The sequence below is a fragment of the Heterocephalus glaber genome, unplaced genomic scaffold (genome assembly GCF_053883595.1).
Source record: "Heterocephalus glaber isolate CG9 unplaced genomic scaffold, H.glaber_assembly_v1.0 deba00001509, whole genome shotgun sequence".
NCBI classification, from domain to species: Eukaryota; Metazoa; Chordata; class Mammalia; order Rodentia; family Bathyergidae; genus Heterocephalus; species Heterocephalus glaber.
This window is the reverse complement of record NW_028258325.1, coordinates 40,890,434-40,908,236: the sequence shown is the minus strand read 5'-3', so window position 1 is coordinate 40,908,236 and position 17,803 is coordinate 40,890,434. Positions and strand designations below refer to the sequence as shown.

The 17,803-nt window shown below is 34.5% G+C and overlaps 1 protein-coding gene and 1 pseudogene across 2 annotated transcripts in view; one reads left to right on the top strand and one right to left on the bottom strand.

Annotated features, from left to right (window-relative positions):
• The window catches only part of Slain2 (SLAIN family member 2), a 76,517-nt gene that overhangs the window by 28,889 nt on the left and 29,825 nt on the right, over positions 1–17,803 (bottom strand). For both annotated transcript variants that reach the window (XM_004849749.4, XM_004849750.4), the window contains exons 3-6: positions 15,836–16,000; positions 13,453–13,614; positions 7,836–8,195; positions 7,139–7,276 (exon numbers count right to left, since the gene is read on the bottom strand). In XM_004849749.4, coding sequence (XP_004849806.1) covers positions 7,139–7,276; positions 7,836–8,195; positions 13,453–13,614; positions 15,836–16,000 — 825 coding nt within the window. The remainder of the gene's footprint in view (positions 1–7,138; positions 7,277–7,835; positions 8,196–13,452; positions 13,615–15,835; positions 16,001–17,803) is intronic.
• Positions 10,487–12,616, top strand: LOC101711411 (oxysterol-binding protein-related protein 9-like; annotated as a pseudogene).

Here is a 17,803-nt window from a genome sequence, read left to right as displayed (position 1 = left end):
TATTAATTACTACTAGGTAAAATACTCCTAGTTTTCCTACCTACAATATTTTGTTTAAAACTTATTGCTTACAAATTTTCATTCAGTCATCCTTTGATATTCTGTCACTCTGCATCAATTTTCTCAGTGTCACCAAATCATGTTTCTTCCATTTATTTAAAACAAAAATGTGGGGAGGGGCCGGGGATTTAGGTCAGTGGTTCTGGCACCTGCCTTGAAAGCCCAAGGTCCCGAGTTCGATCTCTGGTACCAAAAAAAAAAAAAAAAAAAAGACCCACATTTTATCAACCTGTTACCAATGCCTTTTTTCAAATCTCCACTTCATGCCCAGATTACACAATCACCTTCTAAGTGATTCCAATGTCTCTTCATTTTACTCTCCATAGTGCTATCAGAATGAAGCTTCTAAGGAGGAATCTTGATTAAAAGGCCATCATAGCTCCTCATACCCACAGGCTGAAATTCAAATTCCTTAGTATGCTATTTAAAAACTTCATTTATTCCCTCTTTACACTTCTCATTCCCTTATCACTGCTCCTATCTCTCATCACACCCCGAACTTCAGTCATCAGGCTGCCACTCTCTAGACTCTTCATAATTGGTGCCCCTGCTGGGAATATCTATACATCTTTCTTCATTTGGCCATGTACATAAGCTCCTCCTGAGCTGGCTGAGATATCTTTTAGTATCTTTCCTGAAAACCCTTCATATTGTTGAGTAACTTTCCTGTACTCCTAAAGAAGTTCCTGACTACTGTAAAGCACAGGATGTCTTACATTTATATTATTTATATTAGCAATGCTGGGGCCATACACACACACACACACACACACACACACACACACACACACACACACACACACATTTCTACTGAATACTGGAAAAATTCTAGAGATCTAAACCAAGAAAGCATTCAAGGTCTTTCAAAGTTCAGGTCCAAATAAGTGGCTCTCAAACTTGGATACTTCCCTAAAACAACTGAGATACTTCTGAAAAATAAGACTCCAGGTCTACACCTCAGATATATTCAATCAAAATTTTCAGGGGTAAAGGCCAAAACAATTATAAAATCTCCTTATAATTACATTACTGACCCACCATCAGTGTACTACATATTCTTTAACTGACATTCTATAACTATTTTACTCATTCTTAGACTAGTCTATTACACAGTTAGTGTATGTAATACAATTTCAAACAATGCTTCATAATTATGTAAAATTCATGTGTAACCTTTTAGTGTTTTGGTAGTCAGTGAAATCTAGAGAGAAATTCCTTCCTTCTGGGCCTGCAAGTAGTTTGGCTATGCATAAGCTGAAAACTGTTCCAGATACTCTCTGCTTTCAGTGAGAGGTCTAGAGTAGAATATTGATCCTATGAGCCTTTTCTCTGAGGTATTTAAGCTTTAATCTCAAACCAAGCTCAGGGCTGGGGATTTAGCTCAGTGGCACTGTGCCTGCCTCACAAACATAAGGTCCTGAGCTCAATCCTTGGTACTGCAAAAAAATAAAAATAAAAATCAGTGTTTAATCAAACCAAGCTCCAACAGAGTAATCCATGAATGTTTCTCAAGATGCCTACTCATTTGCAATTAGATCATAATCCAAACAATGATGAATAGGAAATCAAGAGTCTCAGGGAGGTTTGGAAGGAAGGAGTAATTTGGTCTTGGTTATGTCACTTTTTTAGTTATATGACTGTTTACAATTCTTATGTATTATATGAATCTCTGCTCCTTTTCTATAAAAATAAATGGATATTTGTAAGGTTCAAAAGGGATAATATATGTAGAAGTACTTTTAAACATTTTAAAACACTAATCAAAATTTGGGTATTTTAAAAAAAATCAGCAGATTGTCTTGGGGTTTTCTCTCTTCCTTTTCTTTATTTATGGGCCAATATGTCCTATATTTTTCTCAAAACTAAAACCTTCTATTTCTATTTCTGTGGTCCAGTAGTCTTAGAGAGCAAGGTATGAGCCTTTTGAAAAATTCTACCCCTGATGAATTTTTCCTTCTTTAACAGAAGAAACTGAGAACATGACCTGGATCCATGACCTCTACAATGCTCTGGTTTTCTTAAGCTTTTTAAGTTACATTATTCAAATATAAAAGTTGGAAATTGATAATTCAAGTGAAAAACACATTAGAATTCTCATAATCGAAAGCCAGCATCCACAATAAGGCAGCCACAGCAAATAAGCTTATAAAAATAGTGATCGGCATAGTAACAAGGCAAAAGAAGTGGTCCTGAAGGTGGAAATAAGCAACCTTGCAAAGTTAGCTTCATGCAGACCAGCAAGAAAGAACCAAAGCTTTACCACTTACAGCTGGAAAAATAAATACTTAAAATAAAACAAAATGCAACATCTATTATACTAATAACTGAAATTTAAATACAAAATACCAACCCATTGTATAAAATGTATGAAACCTGCTGTACCTGTACATAACTATATATCATATAAAAAGCTATTATGAAAACTATGTATTAATTAAAAGCACATATTTTTATGAACCAAAGATTTATGTAAAATTTCAAGAAAAACAACTTTTTGCTTGATAATATATTAACTTTAAACAAAAATCTTTCAATATTTTCATAAAGTAAACAAGTTCTAAGCTTGATAATATTCTGGATTTTCTATTTTATAAATGTATTTTTGAAAATGTTATAATTCTATATTAAAACAAATATATTTGTGACATGTTACACTTGATCTTAGCTAAAAGGCCAAGCAGCAATTTTTTGTGACATTTTAAAGTATAAATAAGATTTACTACAGCTACAAATATAAAAATGAAAAGTATATATAACCGAAAAAAAGAATGGTACATTAACTTTTCTGCCTATGAATCATTATTTTATACAACTTCATGAATCTATATGATTTTCCACAAAACAGAAAATTAGTAATTAGAATATCATCGTGTTTTCTATATGTGTTTTCTTTAATTATCACCTCTGGGGTAAAACAAAAAATAATTCACCTACAGAAAACTTTTTTAGGAAATCAGTAGGTGGATTATATGTGACAATTTTACCCCTAGAGAAGGCAAGTAATTATCATAAAGTTGAATATATAGCCAAAACATTTTTATATTAACATTCGTCTCCAAGGTTCCCAACTTTTCACTTTTCTTTTACTTTGATCAAAAATTATTTTATACTGCCCAAAGCTTGAGATGCTAGACTAGTTCAAATAAAGGGGGAATGTATGAGGGAATGAGGGAACAAGCCCAAGAAGAGAGTGGTGCTGATGATAATGGAATGAGGTAAAAAGAACAAAGGTAGAGCTGCTTTTATCAAAGACAACACACCTTTGGGAGCAAAGTGTAAATCTTGTTTTGTGATCTGGATAGATGATATAAAAGCATGGCTTATACATAAGTTTGATTAATCTTCTTAATGATTTAAACTCCTCTTACTGTTGGATTAACACTGTGTTTTTTGTTTTGTTATCAGTTGAATCTATTGGAGAGAAAAAACCCAAGAACAAGAAACTCTCAAATACTAAATTAATGTGAACTTTCCTTGGTTTGTTTTGGTTTTTACTGGTGATTGAACCCAGGGCCTTTACTCTGAGCTACATCCTTGGCCCTTTTTAAAATTCTTTATTTTGAGACCAGGGTCCTATTAAGTTGTTAAGTTGCCCAGACTGGCCTCAAACTCCTGATCCTCCTGCTTGAGCCTTTAAATCTAAAGGTAGAAAAAACCTTCTACTCACCACTTCAAGATGAGAGTTTGAGTTATATCTTTAATTTCACTTGTAAAGTTTTATGAATACATATATCCTATACTTTTTCTGAGTACTATAATGAGTATGATAATGGTATTCTTAATTATATAGTTCACAGTATCAATTCCAGAAGACATAAAATTTGGTATGAAAATATGTTTTGGCATATATTCAGCAGAATAAATGAGGTATATAAATCTCCAGATAATTTTCCACAGTGCTTTAAAATTTACAGTTTTAAATCTTAGAAAACATAGAAATGATATCTCTGGATAATTTTTATATCAATCATGGATGTGACAAATCTCTGTAGGCCAACTCAAGACTATCGAGCTGAAACCTCACTTGCCACTTATAAGATGTATAATCACAGATACTAACTAGTCAAAGCTTTGATTTCTAACTTATTGATTGATTGATTGATTGGTACCAGGGATTGAACTCGGGACCTTGCGCTTGCGAGGCAGGCACCAGACCACTGAGCTAAATCCCCGGCCCCTGATTTCTAACTTTTAGAACATGCTAATAATTGTACCTCCATCATAAATTTGTTCTGAGGATTAAATAAGACTATGTATGTAAATACAGCATAATGTGAATTTCTGTAATACAAATTATATTATATTCAATGGTAAATGAGGCAAATTTGTCACTGTATTACAGAAGCTGGATTCAAGTGTACTTTTGGATAGCCTGTTAATGTTTTTGGGTGGTGCTGGGAATCAAACCCAGGGCCTCACGTATACCTGGCAGGCACTCTACTACTATGTTATACCTCCAGCCCTAGCCTGTTGATTTTTGAGCCACTAAGTGACAGTAGCTTAATAAAAAGTAATGAAGCCAGCTAAATAATAGAGCCAGGGAAGACTGCAAAGGAATTAAAAATAATTAGGTGTATTCAAATTTTATTACTCAATAAATGATATATAAACAAATACACCAGTCAATAACCTCATGTTTGTATCATTTCTTTACAGTCTTGAAGACAAGAAGGAACACATCACAGTTACCATTCAACCACTGATGCTACAAGGATCTGAGTGAGTGCGCATGCCTTGCATCTGATAGTCCAAGTACAGGACTCATGTGAACTGAGAGACACAAGAGCTATGTACTCAGTATTTATAGAATCACAGAAATAACTATTCATTTAAAATTGGTTCAATTACATACTCATATACTCATACCCTAGTTAATAAGCAATAATTTTTTGAAATGTTTAATTCTTTTTTAATCACCTTATAATGTACAGTAATGTATACAAAAACCATCTACTCCTATATAGCTTCTTTTTTGCTTAGTTTGGGCAGTTTGTCTCAGAACTTTGTACTGCATAATTCTCTCTGATCTCTGTTTATACCTGTTTATATTTCTTTAATTCATTACTTCAACCCTTCTTTCCATAGTTACCTTAAGCTTTTTTTAAAAAAAGTCCTATATTTGCTAGAATATTTATTTTATTCACTAAGGACAACATGCTTTTAGTTGTTCTAGTATTTTTACAGAATCATCACTGTTTTATTAATGCTCTAGTGAGAAAGCTTGCTTGGGTTTTAAGTTTAAATTTCAGAATCATTTATTTCCACCAAATTCTATCATTTTCAACGTGCAATACTGCAGGATGTGGGGCTTTTAAGGAATGGCTATGTTGTGCTAATGCATACATAGATAATGCATACATTGTGCTCTAAATAATCATTTAACATACTACTTGTTATAAAATAACTCAAATTTTGTTAAAAATAACAACTGAAAAAAAGCATTACCTCCATTTAGAAAGACTTGTCACATTCAAGGGTTAGTATCCATCCAATTATCAAAACCAAAAATTAAAATTTACATGTGTTTTGTTCTTTTTTTAATTTGAAATAGAGTTTCATTATGTATTCTAGGCTGGTCTTGAACTTGTGGCAATCTTCCTGCCTCAGCCTCCTGAGTGCTGGGATTACAGACAGGCGTGTGCCATCACACCCGGGTCTACATGTATTTTTAAAAATATTTCCAAAATTCATTTTCTCTGCTTGAGTTTAGTTTTAATTCTAAAAATTTATTTTCAAAACATAATTTAAATAGAGAAATACTGATCAAGTCTTAAAGAATAATGGTTTCTGGTAATTTATTATCTCAAATTTTCATTGCTAATAAGATTATAAATATGAATTAATCTGATATTACTGTGATTACTGTATTTTTCATAACAGACAGAACTAACTCAAGTCTCTAAATTTTTTCTTTTTTTTTTCCTTTGTTTTTTTTAAAGAGTAGGAAAAATTTATTGAGAAAGAAAGCTTCTGGCTAAGAGAGAAGGGGGACTGGAATCAAGACACTAAATTTTCTACCAGAGGATATAGAAATAAAGTAAAATTTTATCTAAATCCTCATGAAACATTTTTGGTTGAGAAAAAAAGCTATAAAAATCCAACTCTGATATAAGTACTAAGTACTCTACAAGTTTGACCAATGAATTGCTTATTTTTATTACGATGTGCTCTAGAATATGTAATTATAAGCTTTTAGATATATTTTTAGGGGTCCTGGGGATCAAACCCAGGCCTCAACACAAGCATTCTACCACAGAGCTACAACCCCTGTTCTACATATATATATATTTTTTTTTTGGTACCAGGGATTGAACTCGGGTCCTTGCTCTTGCGGAGCAGGTGGTGGAACTACTGAGCTAAATCACTGGCCCTGCTCTACATATTTTAAAAGAAAATGGGATATATATTTGGATAGTATTGTGGTTACTATTTCTACTTCTAATTTCTTTCTTTTTTTTTTTTTTTTTTTGGCACTGGGGATCGAACTCAGGTCCTTGTGCTTGTGCAGCACGTGGCGAAACCACTGAGCTAAATCCCTGGCCCAACTACTTCTAATAATTATAAGTAAAAGCTAAATCTGTCTTTTTGGTATTGGGGATTGAACTCGGGACCCCTGCACTTGCGAGGCAGGCAGCGGAACTACTGAGCTAAATCCCTGGCTAAACCTGTCTTTTAAAAAAATAGACCTAGTGGTTTTGCCGCCTGCTGTGCAAGTGCAAGGACCTGAGTTGGATCCCTGGTACCAAAAAAAAAAAAAAAAAAAATAGACCTAGGGCCGGGGATTTAGCTCAGTGGTTCTGCCGCCTGCCTCAAGAGCACAAGGTCCCGAGTTTGATCCCCAGTACCAAAAAAAAAAAAATAGACTTAGCATATTTAAAAATACTGTAGAGAACAAAGTTTCATACACTTCTATCTACTGACAGAATTAGATATTTTTATAGGGACAAGTTTAAATTTTAATACAGTACGATTATCTTATTACAACAGTTTAATACCACAGTTCAGCTAGAAATAAATATCTGTAATTTTCATTTGCTGTTAATTAACTGATGCTTCAAAGTTTAAGAAAGATACTTACTGGCTGAAGCCTGAGATTGCATACGAGGTATTCCTCCATTTGGCACTTGAAAATTTGAATCACTTCTGCTGCTTTTCACTGAGTCAACTTGGGTATTAGATGTTCGAGACAGGTTTGGAAGACTGCGTCTTAGTTTTTCTACAATAATAAGAATTTTAATTTAAAAAAATCTAACCATTCTTTTAGGCAGAGAGAGAATTACAGTATCAATTAGAACTCAAAAACAAATTAAATATTCTACCATATTATAAAAGAGAAAAACAAAAAGTATTTATTTTAAAAAATCAACCCAGTTTATTAATAGGTAGGAGAAAACCCTTAAAAGACAACTACAAACTATATATTTAAATCTAAATCTAAATAAAGGTTGCTCCATGAGTAAATTAAAGCAAAAGTAACCTAACCAAGTAAAGTTAAATTTGCTTCCTTTTTTATTTTTGCATTGATAAACTATTAATAAAATGGTAAACGTGGCTAGACCATTTACTTATCTGAAATATAAAACCTTACCAAAACTATGTTCCTTTCACACTGAAATATGAAGGTTTTTTCCAAAAATATACTCACTATAAAATCTGCCAGGGCTGCAGAGGTAGCTCAGTGAGGAGAGCACTTGCCTAGCACGCCCAAGGCCCTAGGTTCAATCCCCAGTATCACTAAACAAAAAAAAACAAAACCCAAAACTGTCATATTTTACCTTCATTTTTAACATTGGTTGTCTGTAAATCTGTGGGATGACCTTGAAGTGAAAGGCGAGGTTGCTGTAAGCGGCTAATCATGGGCTGTGGGGACACTCTACTATATTCTATTCCCCGAGCTGGAGATCGTGAACGAGGTGAATTTCTAGGTGACTGCTTAGGTGATGGTCGAGGTGAATTGCGTGGTGATGGTGAAAACCTGTTAACAGCAGGGTATACTGCATGATGCATAGTGTCATCATCATCATCTAAACTTTGTGCATCAAGTTCCTGGTCACTAAATGTACCCCGTCTTGTAGAATTGCAAGATGAACCAGAACTGCGCCGAGACGTGGTAGCTGCATATTCTTGCCGAAGACCTGGCAACAATTAGTGTGTTATTTTATTTCTTTATATTTTCAAATACATAAATATTTTTAAAATTTAAAAGTAAAGATTATCATTGGGAAATTCAAGTAGGGTATAAAGGGTAAAGGAAAACTCTGCTTCTACTTTTAAATGTTCTCCCATAAAAGGATGCATAAATCAGATGTGAAGGTTATTTTAAAACTGAACAAAAATCTATAAATTTTTGCACAATTTCAAGATTTTCTTGACTCTGAAATCTAAATTACAAAGTAAGTAGGATCATAAATATAAAAGCATTTCTACTCCTAAAGACAGCAACTGCAATTCAGATTTGAGACTAACATTAACGGAACAGAATGTATCAGTGAGCAAATAAACTCTCTGGATACTTAATCCTTGGATTAAAACTGTAACAGCACCACCAATAATAATTTTTTAAAAAAGAGTCTGCATAATACTTTGGGCAAGTCCTGCTAAATATTGACAATCCAGGAAAAAGGATGCTACAGAGTGATATCAAACCTTTAAGTAATATATTTAACATAGAAAGTATTATCAACAAGGTTCCACAAACTTGTATATTAGAATCACCCTTGGGTATCTTTAAAACTATCAATTCCTGGGGGGTGTAGTTCACTGGTAGATTACATGCCTGGCATGCATGTGGGCTTGGGCTCAATCCCAGCCCTGTAAAAAAAAACAAAGCAAAACAAAGCAAAACAAAAACCACTAATAATTCCTGGGCCCACTTACCCTCCAGTCAGGTTTGGGAACCACAGTACTGAGTTACTTAAGTGTCTAGTTACAGCAAATATGGGACTTACGGTATTTAACAAAAGACAACAAGTCTGTAAAACAGCACTGTTTCAGAAAAGAAAATCCAGATCCCAATGTAGCCTCTTCACCAATAAGAATGCCCTAAGCAAATTATAATCCCTATAGGGGTTTTGCATTTATTTAAAAAATGAGGGAACATCAACAGGCAAGAGCCTAAATATGCAATTCTGCATTTCTAATTGTTGCAGAAATCCTGGAAGAATTATGTTGGAAAAAAGAAAATCACCTCTGCAAAAAAGAGGGGTGGCATGTCATTTTGGTGCCATCTTTCTTTTAATTGACCAAGAAATAAATTTTCATGCATGTGGATGGCTTAGGAAGGATTACTAAACTATAATGAGGCTAACATTTCTATTATTTACCAAAACACAAGATGAAAGTTAAAGTAAATAGGTGTTTCAGCTTTAACAAAATCCTGGGCTCTAAAAAGTCAGCGTTTAAAGAATAAATGAGTGAATTTATTCTATGGCAAAGACTTAACATTCTTTTTTACCCCCTCCTTTTCACATCCACCAATAACTGACTAGCTGAAAATATCACAGAATCAGTGAAGTTACATAAAATTACAGAAGAGACCATGTCAAAAATTTTCAGATATAACAAGAAATAAAGAAATACATTAAGTCCTTCTCCTATCTGTCTAGGGGAAGCTGCCTTTAAATGGGAAATGAATCAGCAGAGAAAGAAACACGCTGCAGTTTCTTAAATGTTACAGCTTGATAAAACCTACTATATAAAGAAAGGACCTATTATACACACAGACAATGGAAAGTTTTTGAACCAAATTTTAACAATGCTCCATTACTCCTAGCCAATTGTCAAGACTCTAAAATGTGTATTTCAAAAATTTTTTCACTGAAAATGTTAAAGGATCATTTTAGAAACTTTTTTTTTTTTGGTACCGGGGATCAAACTCGGGTCCTTGTGCTTGTGCAGCAGGCGGCAAAACCACTGAGCTAAATTCCCAGCCCTTAGAAACATTTTTTACTTCATAGTATAGTGTATGGCATCTTATAAAATACATAGGCAAGAAAATCACCACCACCATTTTACATTTAAATAAGGACCAGGGCCTTCATGAACCCCCAAAAAGAATGAAAAATTTTGAGCCTATGTATATTTTAGGAATGACAGAAGCAATCATTTTTATTGCATTCTGAAAAATGACTGTGTCCTAAAAAGTTTCAAGAACCATGCTGCAAAGCATCATCACATGCTTTATTTAAATGTCACAATTCCAATTTTCTCATAAGTCTTTTTAATATTTGTACACGTTCAAGAGACGTGAGATTTTAGCAAGAAGGCAAAAATTGTTTCTTGAGGTATGAAAAAACTCTTAAAATACATTAATTCGTGGCTGCCATGAACTGTTCTCCTCTGTGAAGCCCCTATGTCAAGCCACCCTGCCTTGAAGTCAGCTGACTATGGACTGAAACTGGTTTAGATTCAGGATTTGTTCCTAGTGTCCAAGACTTGACAAGAAACTGACAGAGGCTGATGCTTACCTACAGATCTTCATAGAACAACTAAAGCTTTTTGACAACAAGCTTCAAAACTGTAAAGATGATGAACAAAGAAAGAAAACTGAAACTCTCAAGGAGTCAACAAATAGCATGGTAGAATCAATTAAACACTGCATTGCATTGCTGCAAGAGTTGCTAAAAGTACTATTAACCCTGTAAATGCAATATATCAACCTAGTTCCTTGGAGCCTGTGATCAGCACAATGCCTTCCCAGAATGTCTTACTTCCAGAACCTGCTCAGTGTGTAAATCAGAGCAGCATCCATCTTCCCCACCCACTGGGCCTCTGTTAGCTACTTCAGGACATGAACAGACTTCAACACCAAATAGTACAGGCAGTGGGCATTTACCACCTAGTAGCAGTCTGACTTCCCCAAGCCATGTCAACTTGTCTCCAAACACAGTTCCAGAGTTCTCATACTCTAGAAGTGAAGACCAGTTCTATGATGCTGATGAATTCCATCAAAGCAGCTCATCCCCAAAGAGCTTAATAGATTCTTCTGGATCTGCCTCAGTCTTGACCCACAGCAGCTCGGGAAAGAGCCTAAAGTGTCCAGACACCACAGAATCAATGAATTCTTCCATGTCCAATGGAACAAGTGATGCTGACCTTTTTGATGCACATGGTGATAGAGATGACGACGGGGAGGCAGGGTCCGTGGAGGAGCACAAGAATGCCATCATGCACCTGTTGTCACAGGTTAGCCTCGGAATGGATCTTACTAAGGTAGTTCTTCCAACATTTATTCCCAAAAGAAGATCTCTTTTAGGAATGTATGCAGTCTTTTTTGCATATCCAGATCTGTTTGTGAGCATTAGTGACCAGAAGGATCCCAGGGATCAAATGGTTCAGGTCGTGAAATGGTACTTCTCAGCCTTTCATACAGGAAGGAAAGGATCAGTTGCCAAAAAGCCATACAACCTTTCAGTGTCACTGGACGTTACCAAATGACACCGAAGAGAACACAGCTAGTTTCAGAAGGACCTGTTCCTTGGGTTTCTAAAAACAGTGTAACATTCTGGCTGAGCTGGTTTCCCATCATCCACCAATTTCAGCCTTTTATGCTGAGTGTTTTAAGAAGATACAATTGTACAATTGTACAGAGAGATACAATTGTATCTCTTTAAGAAGATACAATTCAATGCTTATATCTGGACCAAGTCAAAGCTCCTTGGGATGTCAACTGGGGTGCACAACATAGAGCAGGGTTGTGTTTTGTGCCTAGACTATGACGAACATTACATTCTCATATTCCCTAATGGTTGTTCTTTTTTCTTTTTTCTTTTTGGTGCTAGGGATCGAACTTGGGTCCTTGCGCTTGCAAGGCAGGCGCCAGAACCTCTGAGCTAAATCCCCAGCCCTTATATTCTCTAATGGTTATGGAAGGTCTACCCTCATAGTGCCCTGGGTGAAATTAGGAGGAGGACGCAGTATTAATTACTCTAAAACAGCCTATAGTGCAAACATCATTTTCCACATTAAACCTTTCTATGGGGGCAAGAAACAGAATTACCACTGAGATTTTTTTCTCCAAAGGATAAGAAGTCTTTTTCTTCAATTGAAAGGGAATGGAATGGTATAATGTGCACAAAGTATGCAACAGGGGAAAATACAGTCTTTGTAGATACTAAGAAGTTGCCTATAATCAGGAAGAAAGTGAGGAAGTTGGAAGATCAGAATGAGTATGAGTCCCATTGCCTTTGGAAGGATGTCACTTTCAATTTAAAAATCAGAGACATTGATGCAGCAACTGAAGCAAAGCACAGACTTGAAGAAAGGCAAAGAGTAGAAGCCCGAGAAAGGAAGGAAAAGGAAATTCAGTGGGAGACAAGGTTATTCCATGAAGATGGAGAAAGCTGGGTTTACAATGAACCATTACTGAAACATCTTGATGCTGGGAAGCATTAGGTTGGGAAATGCCAAGTTTACACCTGATGACCCAGGTGGTAGCTACACCTAATGAAGCAACAAACAATCTTCCTTTGGGAGGATTTTCTGATGCAGATGAACAATTAAAGCAGGAAAAGCTTCTTTTTTCCTCTGGCAGTTACAATTTTGACTTCAGTCCTGAGGAAACCTTCAGGATTTGAAACAAGATGTCTGCTCTTTTCCAAACCCCATGCTTTGAAAAGCATTTATAAACTCAAATCTCATACCCTGCACTACTCTAGTTCTGCTTTTAAGATATAACATACAAAGTGTTTCCTACTTTATGTATCTTGGGTTACACACACACACACACACACACACACACACACACACACACAGATACATGTTGATGGCAGGTTTTTCATAAATACTCATCTGTAAATACTGGTTCCTCAGAGTTGTTTTAAAAAACTAGCACAATGTATCAAAAATCAAGTATTAGGAAATTTAGTTATTTCATCTATAATAACTTTATTTTAGAATTGAACTATTAAATTTATCTAAACCTGGATTACAGTTTAAAAATATATATATTAATTCATAATATTTAGAGAGTTTAACTGTGATATTAAAATGTCATGGGGTAGGTTATATGGAAAGAAAAAATAGAAGGCTCCTTAGGAAAGCAATAAAAAAAATAAGTTAAGAAACACTGATTTACACTAAAGATACAGAGTAATAACTATATTTGTGAGTGCCAATACAAAGTTACACACAGGGTCTGGACATAGCCACAGAAGCTAAGTATAATGTCTTATTTCGCCTCTTTTACAGCAAAACTGCCCTATGTGAAATGGACTCTGAAAACAGGTAAATGAACAAACAAGTATACATGTTGAATAAGCCTCTGAACTGCTCATTTCAACATTTTCCTTTCACTACATTACTACTCCCACAACACTTTAAGACATATTTAATATGTGTACCAAATATAGGCAGTAGTGAAAAATTTCAACCTCTAATAATTGAAATACTTACTTTCTTCTTGCATCCGGGCTAGAATCTGTACATCGGTTACATCATTTAGCTTATAATTGGATCCAATTGAATCTTCATCTAATTCTGAAGCACTTAACTCACTGTCTATAGAGGACTGAGGACTGAGTGGAGGGTTTCTGTCTGATGAACTTCTGAAGTTACCTAACAAAAGAAAAAAAATTCACTGTGGTAAGATAAAAGTCGAATAAGCATCTGTTACAATTAACTAGATAGTATATCTTTTGATTCAGTTCATTAGTATTCCGCCATATGTTTATAAAATCACCAAACACTGAAATTGGAAACTGACCTCACTAAGGAAAAAGAGGGCTACAGAAACTCCTTTATACACCATGACATAAATACAGAATACCTTTTCATTGAAGTATAATTTACCTAGGCTCTTGTACAACAATCAAACTTTTAAGAGTGCCTAGAAAGTAGTCAGCACTCAAATATGTGTTAGAGGATTTCAACTTTTAGAAGACAGTCCATAAAATTATGAATCTAAGCAGATGAATTTATGATGTAGTGTTTTTTCCCAAGTTCAGTCAATAACAAACACCATCATCTTTTCCCTGAATAAAAGCACCTACTTTTCCTAAACAACAAAACTAATTTGAGAAAAATTAGATTCTTTAGACATTGAAGAACAAAACAAAAAAGAAGAATACTAGGCTAATTTTTCCTACATATTACATTTACAAAATTCTTTTGCCAAATTAGTAACAGAGATCCAAGGAGTTCTGGCTTTTAGTAGTGCAGCACAAAAGATAGGTAAGCCAGATGTGGTAGAGCATGCCTGCAATTCTAGTTACTCTGGAGGCTCACAAATTCAAAGCTAACTTGAGAAACTTTTCTTTTGGTACTGGGGATCGAACTTGGGTCCCTGCACTTGCAGGGCAGGCAGCGGAACCACTGAGCTAAATTCCCAGCTGGCCTGGGAAACTTAACAAGACCTTGTCTCAAAATAAAATTTATTTAAAAAGGCTAGTGGTGTAGCTCAGGGGTAGAGTGCTTGCTTAGCATGTAAAAAAGTAAAGAAAATGACTAGATTTTAAAAAGTACTTTATCATTTTAAACAAAAAGGCAAACAAAACAGGTTAGAGGAATAAAGAATACATATGTCTAAAAGTATCTAACTTATTTCTAGAGAAATAATCATAAAATCCAAACACTGCTGCCAATATTTCTAATATAGATTTATCTGAAACACTTGTTTTCCAGAATTTTTCACCATAAGTCAGCTCCAACATGAAAAGCATGTAAGAAGAGCAAGAAGAATACAAAATAATTAACATTTATATTATCAATGAAAGAAGAGCACGTGATAGAAAAGGTACCCCAAGAATTTGAATACCTGAATTTGAATACCTTTATTTTAAACAAATATTGGAGATCAAACTTTAAATATGATATAATATTAAATAAGTAGTAAATATTACAAAATATTAGTAAGTAGTAAATAATATTAATAAGTAAATATAAAATAAAGTAGTAAATAAAAACTTACTAAGGAAAGAGCACAGTCAATAAAATCATTAGACTAAGGAGCACTAGGGAGCACAGATTTTTGACTTAGGTAAAAACTCTGTTTAATACCACCTTAATTTTTAAGGAAGTTGTATAAGTGAATCATAACAATAGTAGCAATATAAACTGAATGGGTGAGTTATAAAGAAAAGTCAACTACATAGGAAGTATCAGTCACAGAGCCAGAGCAGAACATATTTTACTCAGTTCAGAGTAATCACTTAAATCACTTACAGCACCCATCTCTCTTCTGGCACATTCGCATATAACCTTATATTATTATTTAACTGCAATATCAAAGCTTGTTAAAACTCCTTTAAAAAGAGTTTTTAGCAATGTAGCTTTTACAATTGATGTACACTGTTCAATAAGGATCCACTGATTAAGGATCAAGGTTGTGATACCATTTAATTAAACAGGATTGAAAAGCTCTGAAATACATACTAGAGAAAACTGTATAGACATAACCCACTTACTTATCTTTGTAATCTTAGTGGCTTGTATACCACACCTGGTGGAAAGTGGCTCCTCAAGGAGATTCTCTAGCCCACTAGTGGCAAGCCTATGGCACCTGTGCTGCAGCAGGTTGTTTTTATCACTGAAAGCTCTAAAAGGTTCACCATCACCACTCTATCCAGTTAAAAGTTTCATCAATAAAATGAACCTGAATTACTAGTAAGTTATTTTAGGGCTGAGGATTTAGCTCAGTGGTTCTGCCACCTGCCTTGTAAGTGCAAGGTCCCAAGTTTGATCCCTGGTACCAAACCACCCCCCCAAAAAAACCCAAAAAATACTAGTAGGAAGTAAGTTAAACACCATTTCTTAGTAACTCCATTTTTTTCCTCCTTACCTGAATTTCCAGGAAGTATAAGCTGTTTGACTATAGGAGGTCGCACTGGGGTTGAGGATGGAGAATTAAAGCCACTACTGTATGGGCTACTGGCATTTGGACTGTAAGGACTTGTGTAACTCATAGAGTTGAAAGGATTATTATACAAATTCTGCCTCTTGAGAGCTGCATTATGAGAAGGGGAAAATCAAATTTAATAATTAAGAAAAAGTTAACATTTTATTTGAAAGGGTTTTCTATTAAAATTTCATTAAGTCATTATCTCAGTTTAAATATTTTATACTACTAAGGAAAATATATCATATTAATAATCCCAACAAAATTTTTTCATTATTTTAAACTGTGTTAAACTGTTATGCAAATAAACCAGCAGTCACACCAAAAAATAATAATAATATGGGAAGACTATAGGAAGAATATATCTTAACAGAATATTTGGCACTAAATTAATTCACTTTCACCTTGTTGCAAAATTTATTCTTTAATAACTATTCTATCAATTGTGATTGAATTTTTTTGTGTGACTGAATTTTAAAAATAAATCAAATATAAAATACTTTCTTAATTTTCTATAAATAAGTTACAAATAAGGTTTAAAAAGCTTTTCTAAAATTTGGATTTTTGAAAAAAATGAAACAATGGTAACTGTTTAACCAGGTTAAGGTCAAAACATGGGAGAATTCCCTTTTTAAAAAGAACCTCCTCAACATCTATTTTTTAAAAAGTGCCAAGCATATCAAATTACATAAATAGTACAATAGTAGGGCTAAGGTAACAAATGAAATTAGTTACTAAAATAATTTAATATTTCTTCCCTCCAACTTATTCTAATATCCACAGTTTATTCAATATTTACAAGCATAGGCAAAAGCACTGTATGGAATATTCAGACAAACATGACACGCTGCTTTCTCTCAAGAAGGTTGCAGCCAAACGCTATCATAAAGGTGCGAAAGAAGTAATTCTTTACAACTGACAAACTGGGTGAGGATACTAGGGAGACAAAACTGGCACAGCCTTGGGAGGATGAACAGTAATTTGATAGGACCTCTAAAATTAAGAAAAGTGCATACTGCTCTCATCTGTGTTTATAAGATAAACAAAAGCAGTGTCTTGAAAATGCAGAGCCTGCTTGGGAATAAGAATGGGTAAAATAACGGCCCGGGATTTAGCTCAGTGGTTTTGCCACCTGCTGTGCAAGCACAAGTGCAAGGACCCGAGTTCGATCCCTGGTACCAAAAAAACCTCCAAAAAACAAAAAACAAAAAAAAACCAAGAATGGGTAATCTCGTATAGTAAAACACAGGGAAGGGACAATACAGGAAAAAGCAACCCAGATAAGGTCACTAAAGGCCTTTTTAAAACACTATGCTCAGGAGTCTAATATTTAGTCACAATGATAAAGCTATCATGATTTTTGAGGAAGAGTGCTATGATCCAATCAGTTCAGAGGAAAAAAATGATGGAGACTTTGATGTTGAATAGACTAAACGAGGCAGTACACAGTAACTAGAAAATCAGAAGGAAAAAAAAAGAAAAAAGAAAAAATGCTAAAAATTGGAAAAAGTTAGTAAAGAAATAAAATCAGATGACTAAAGTTTCTGGTTTGCCTACTAGCGAAATAGCAGTTTGGGGAGAAGGACCACATGGTTTCTATTTAGGATGGACCATGTGATTATATACATATTCTCCATGAGTCAAGACACCACATTTTATATATATTTAGTATATAGTATGCAGCATGATTAGATAGAAGCTGAGCAGCTTGTTCACTTATCACTTTATTCTCAATATCTGCTAAAGCTTATTATCTTTTACTTGGTTGTCATTCAAGTCCTTGGACCTTTCATCTGTGCCATATTCTTTCTGTAAAATCTCATATATATGTATGACATCACTTACCATTAATATGCCAAAGACTCTCCATTATTTCTATTTCCAGTCCTAAGTTTTCCTCTGGGCCTCAGT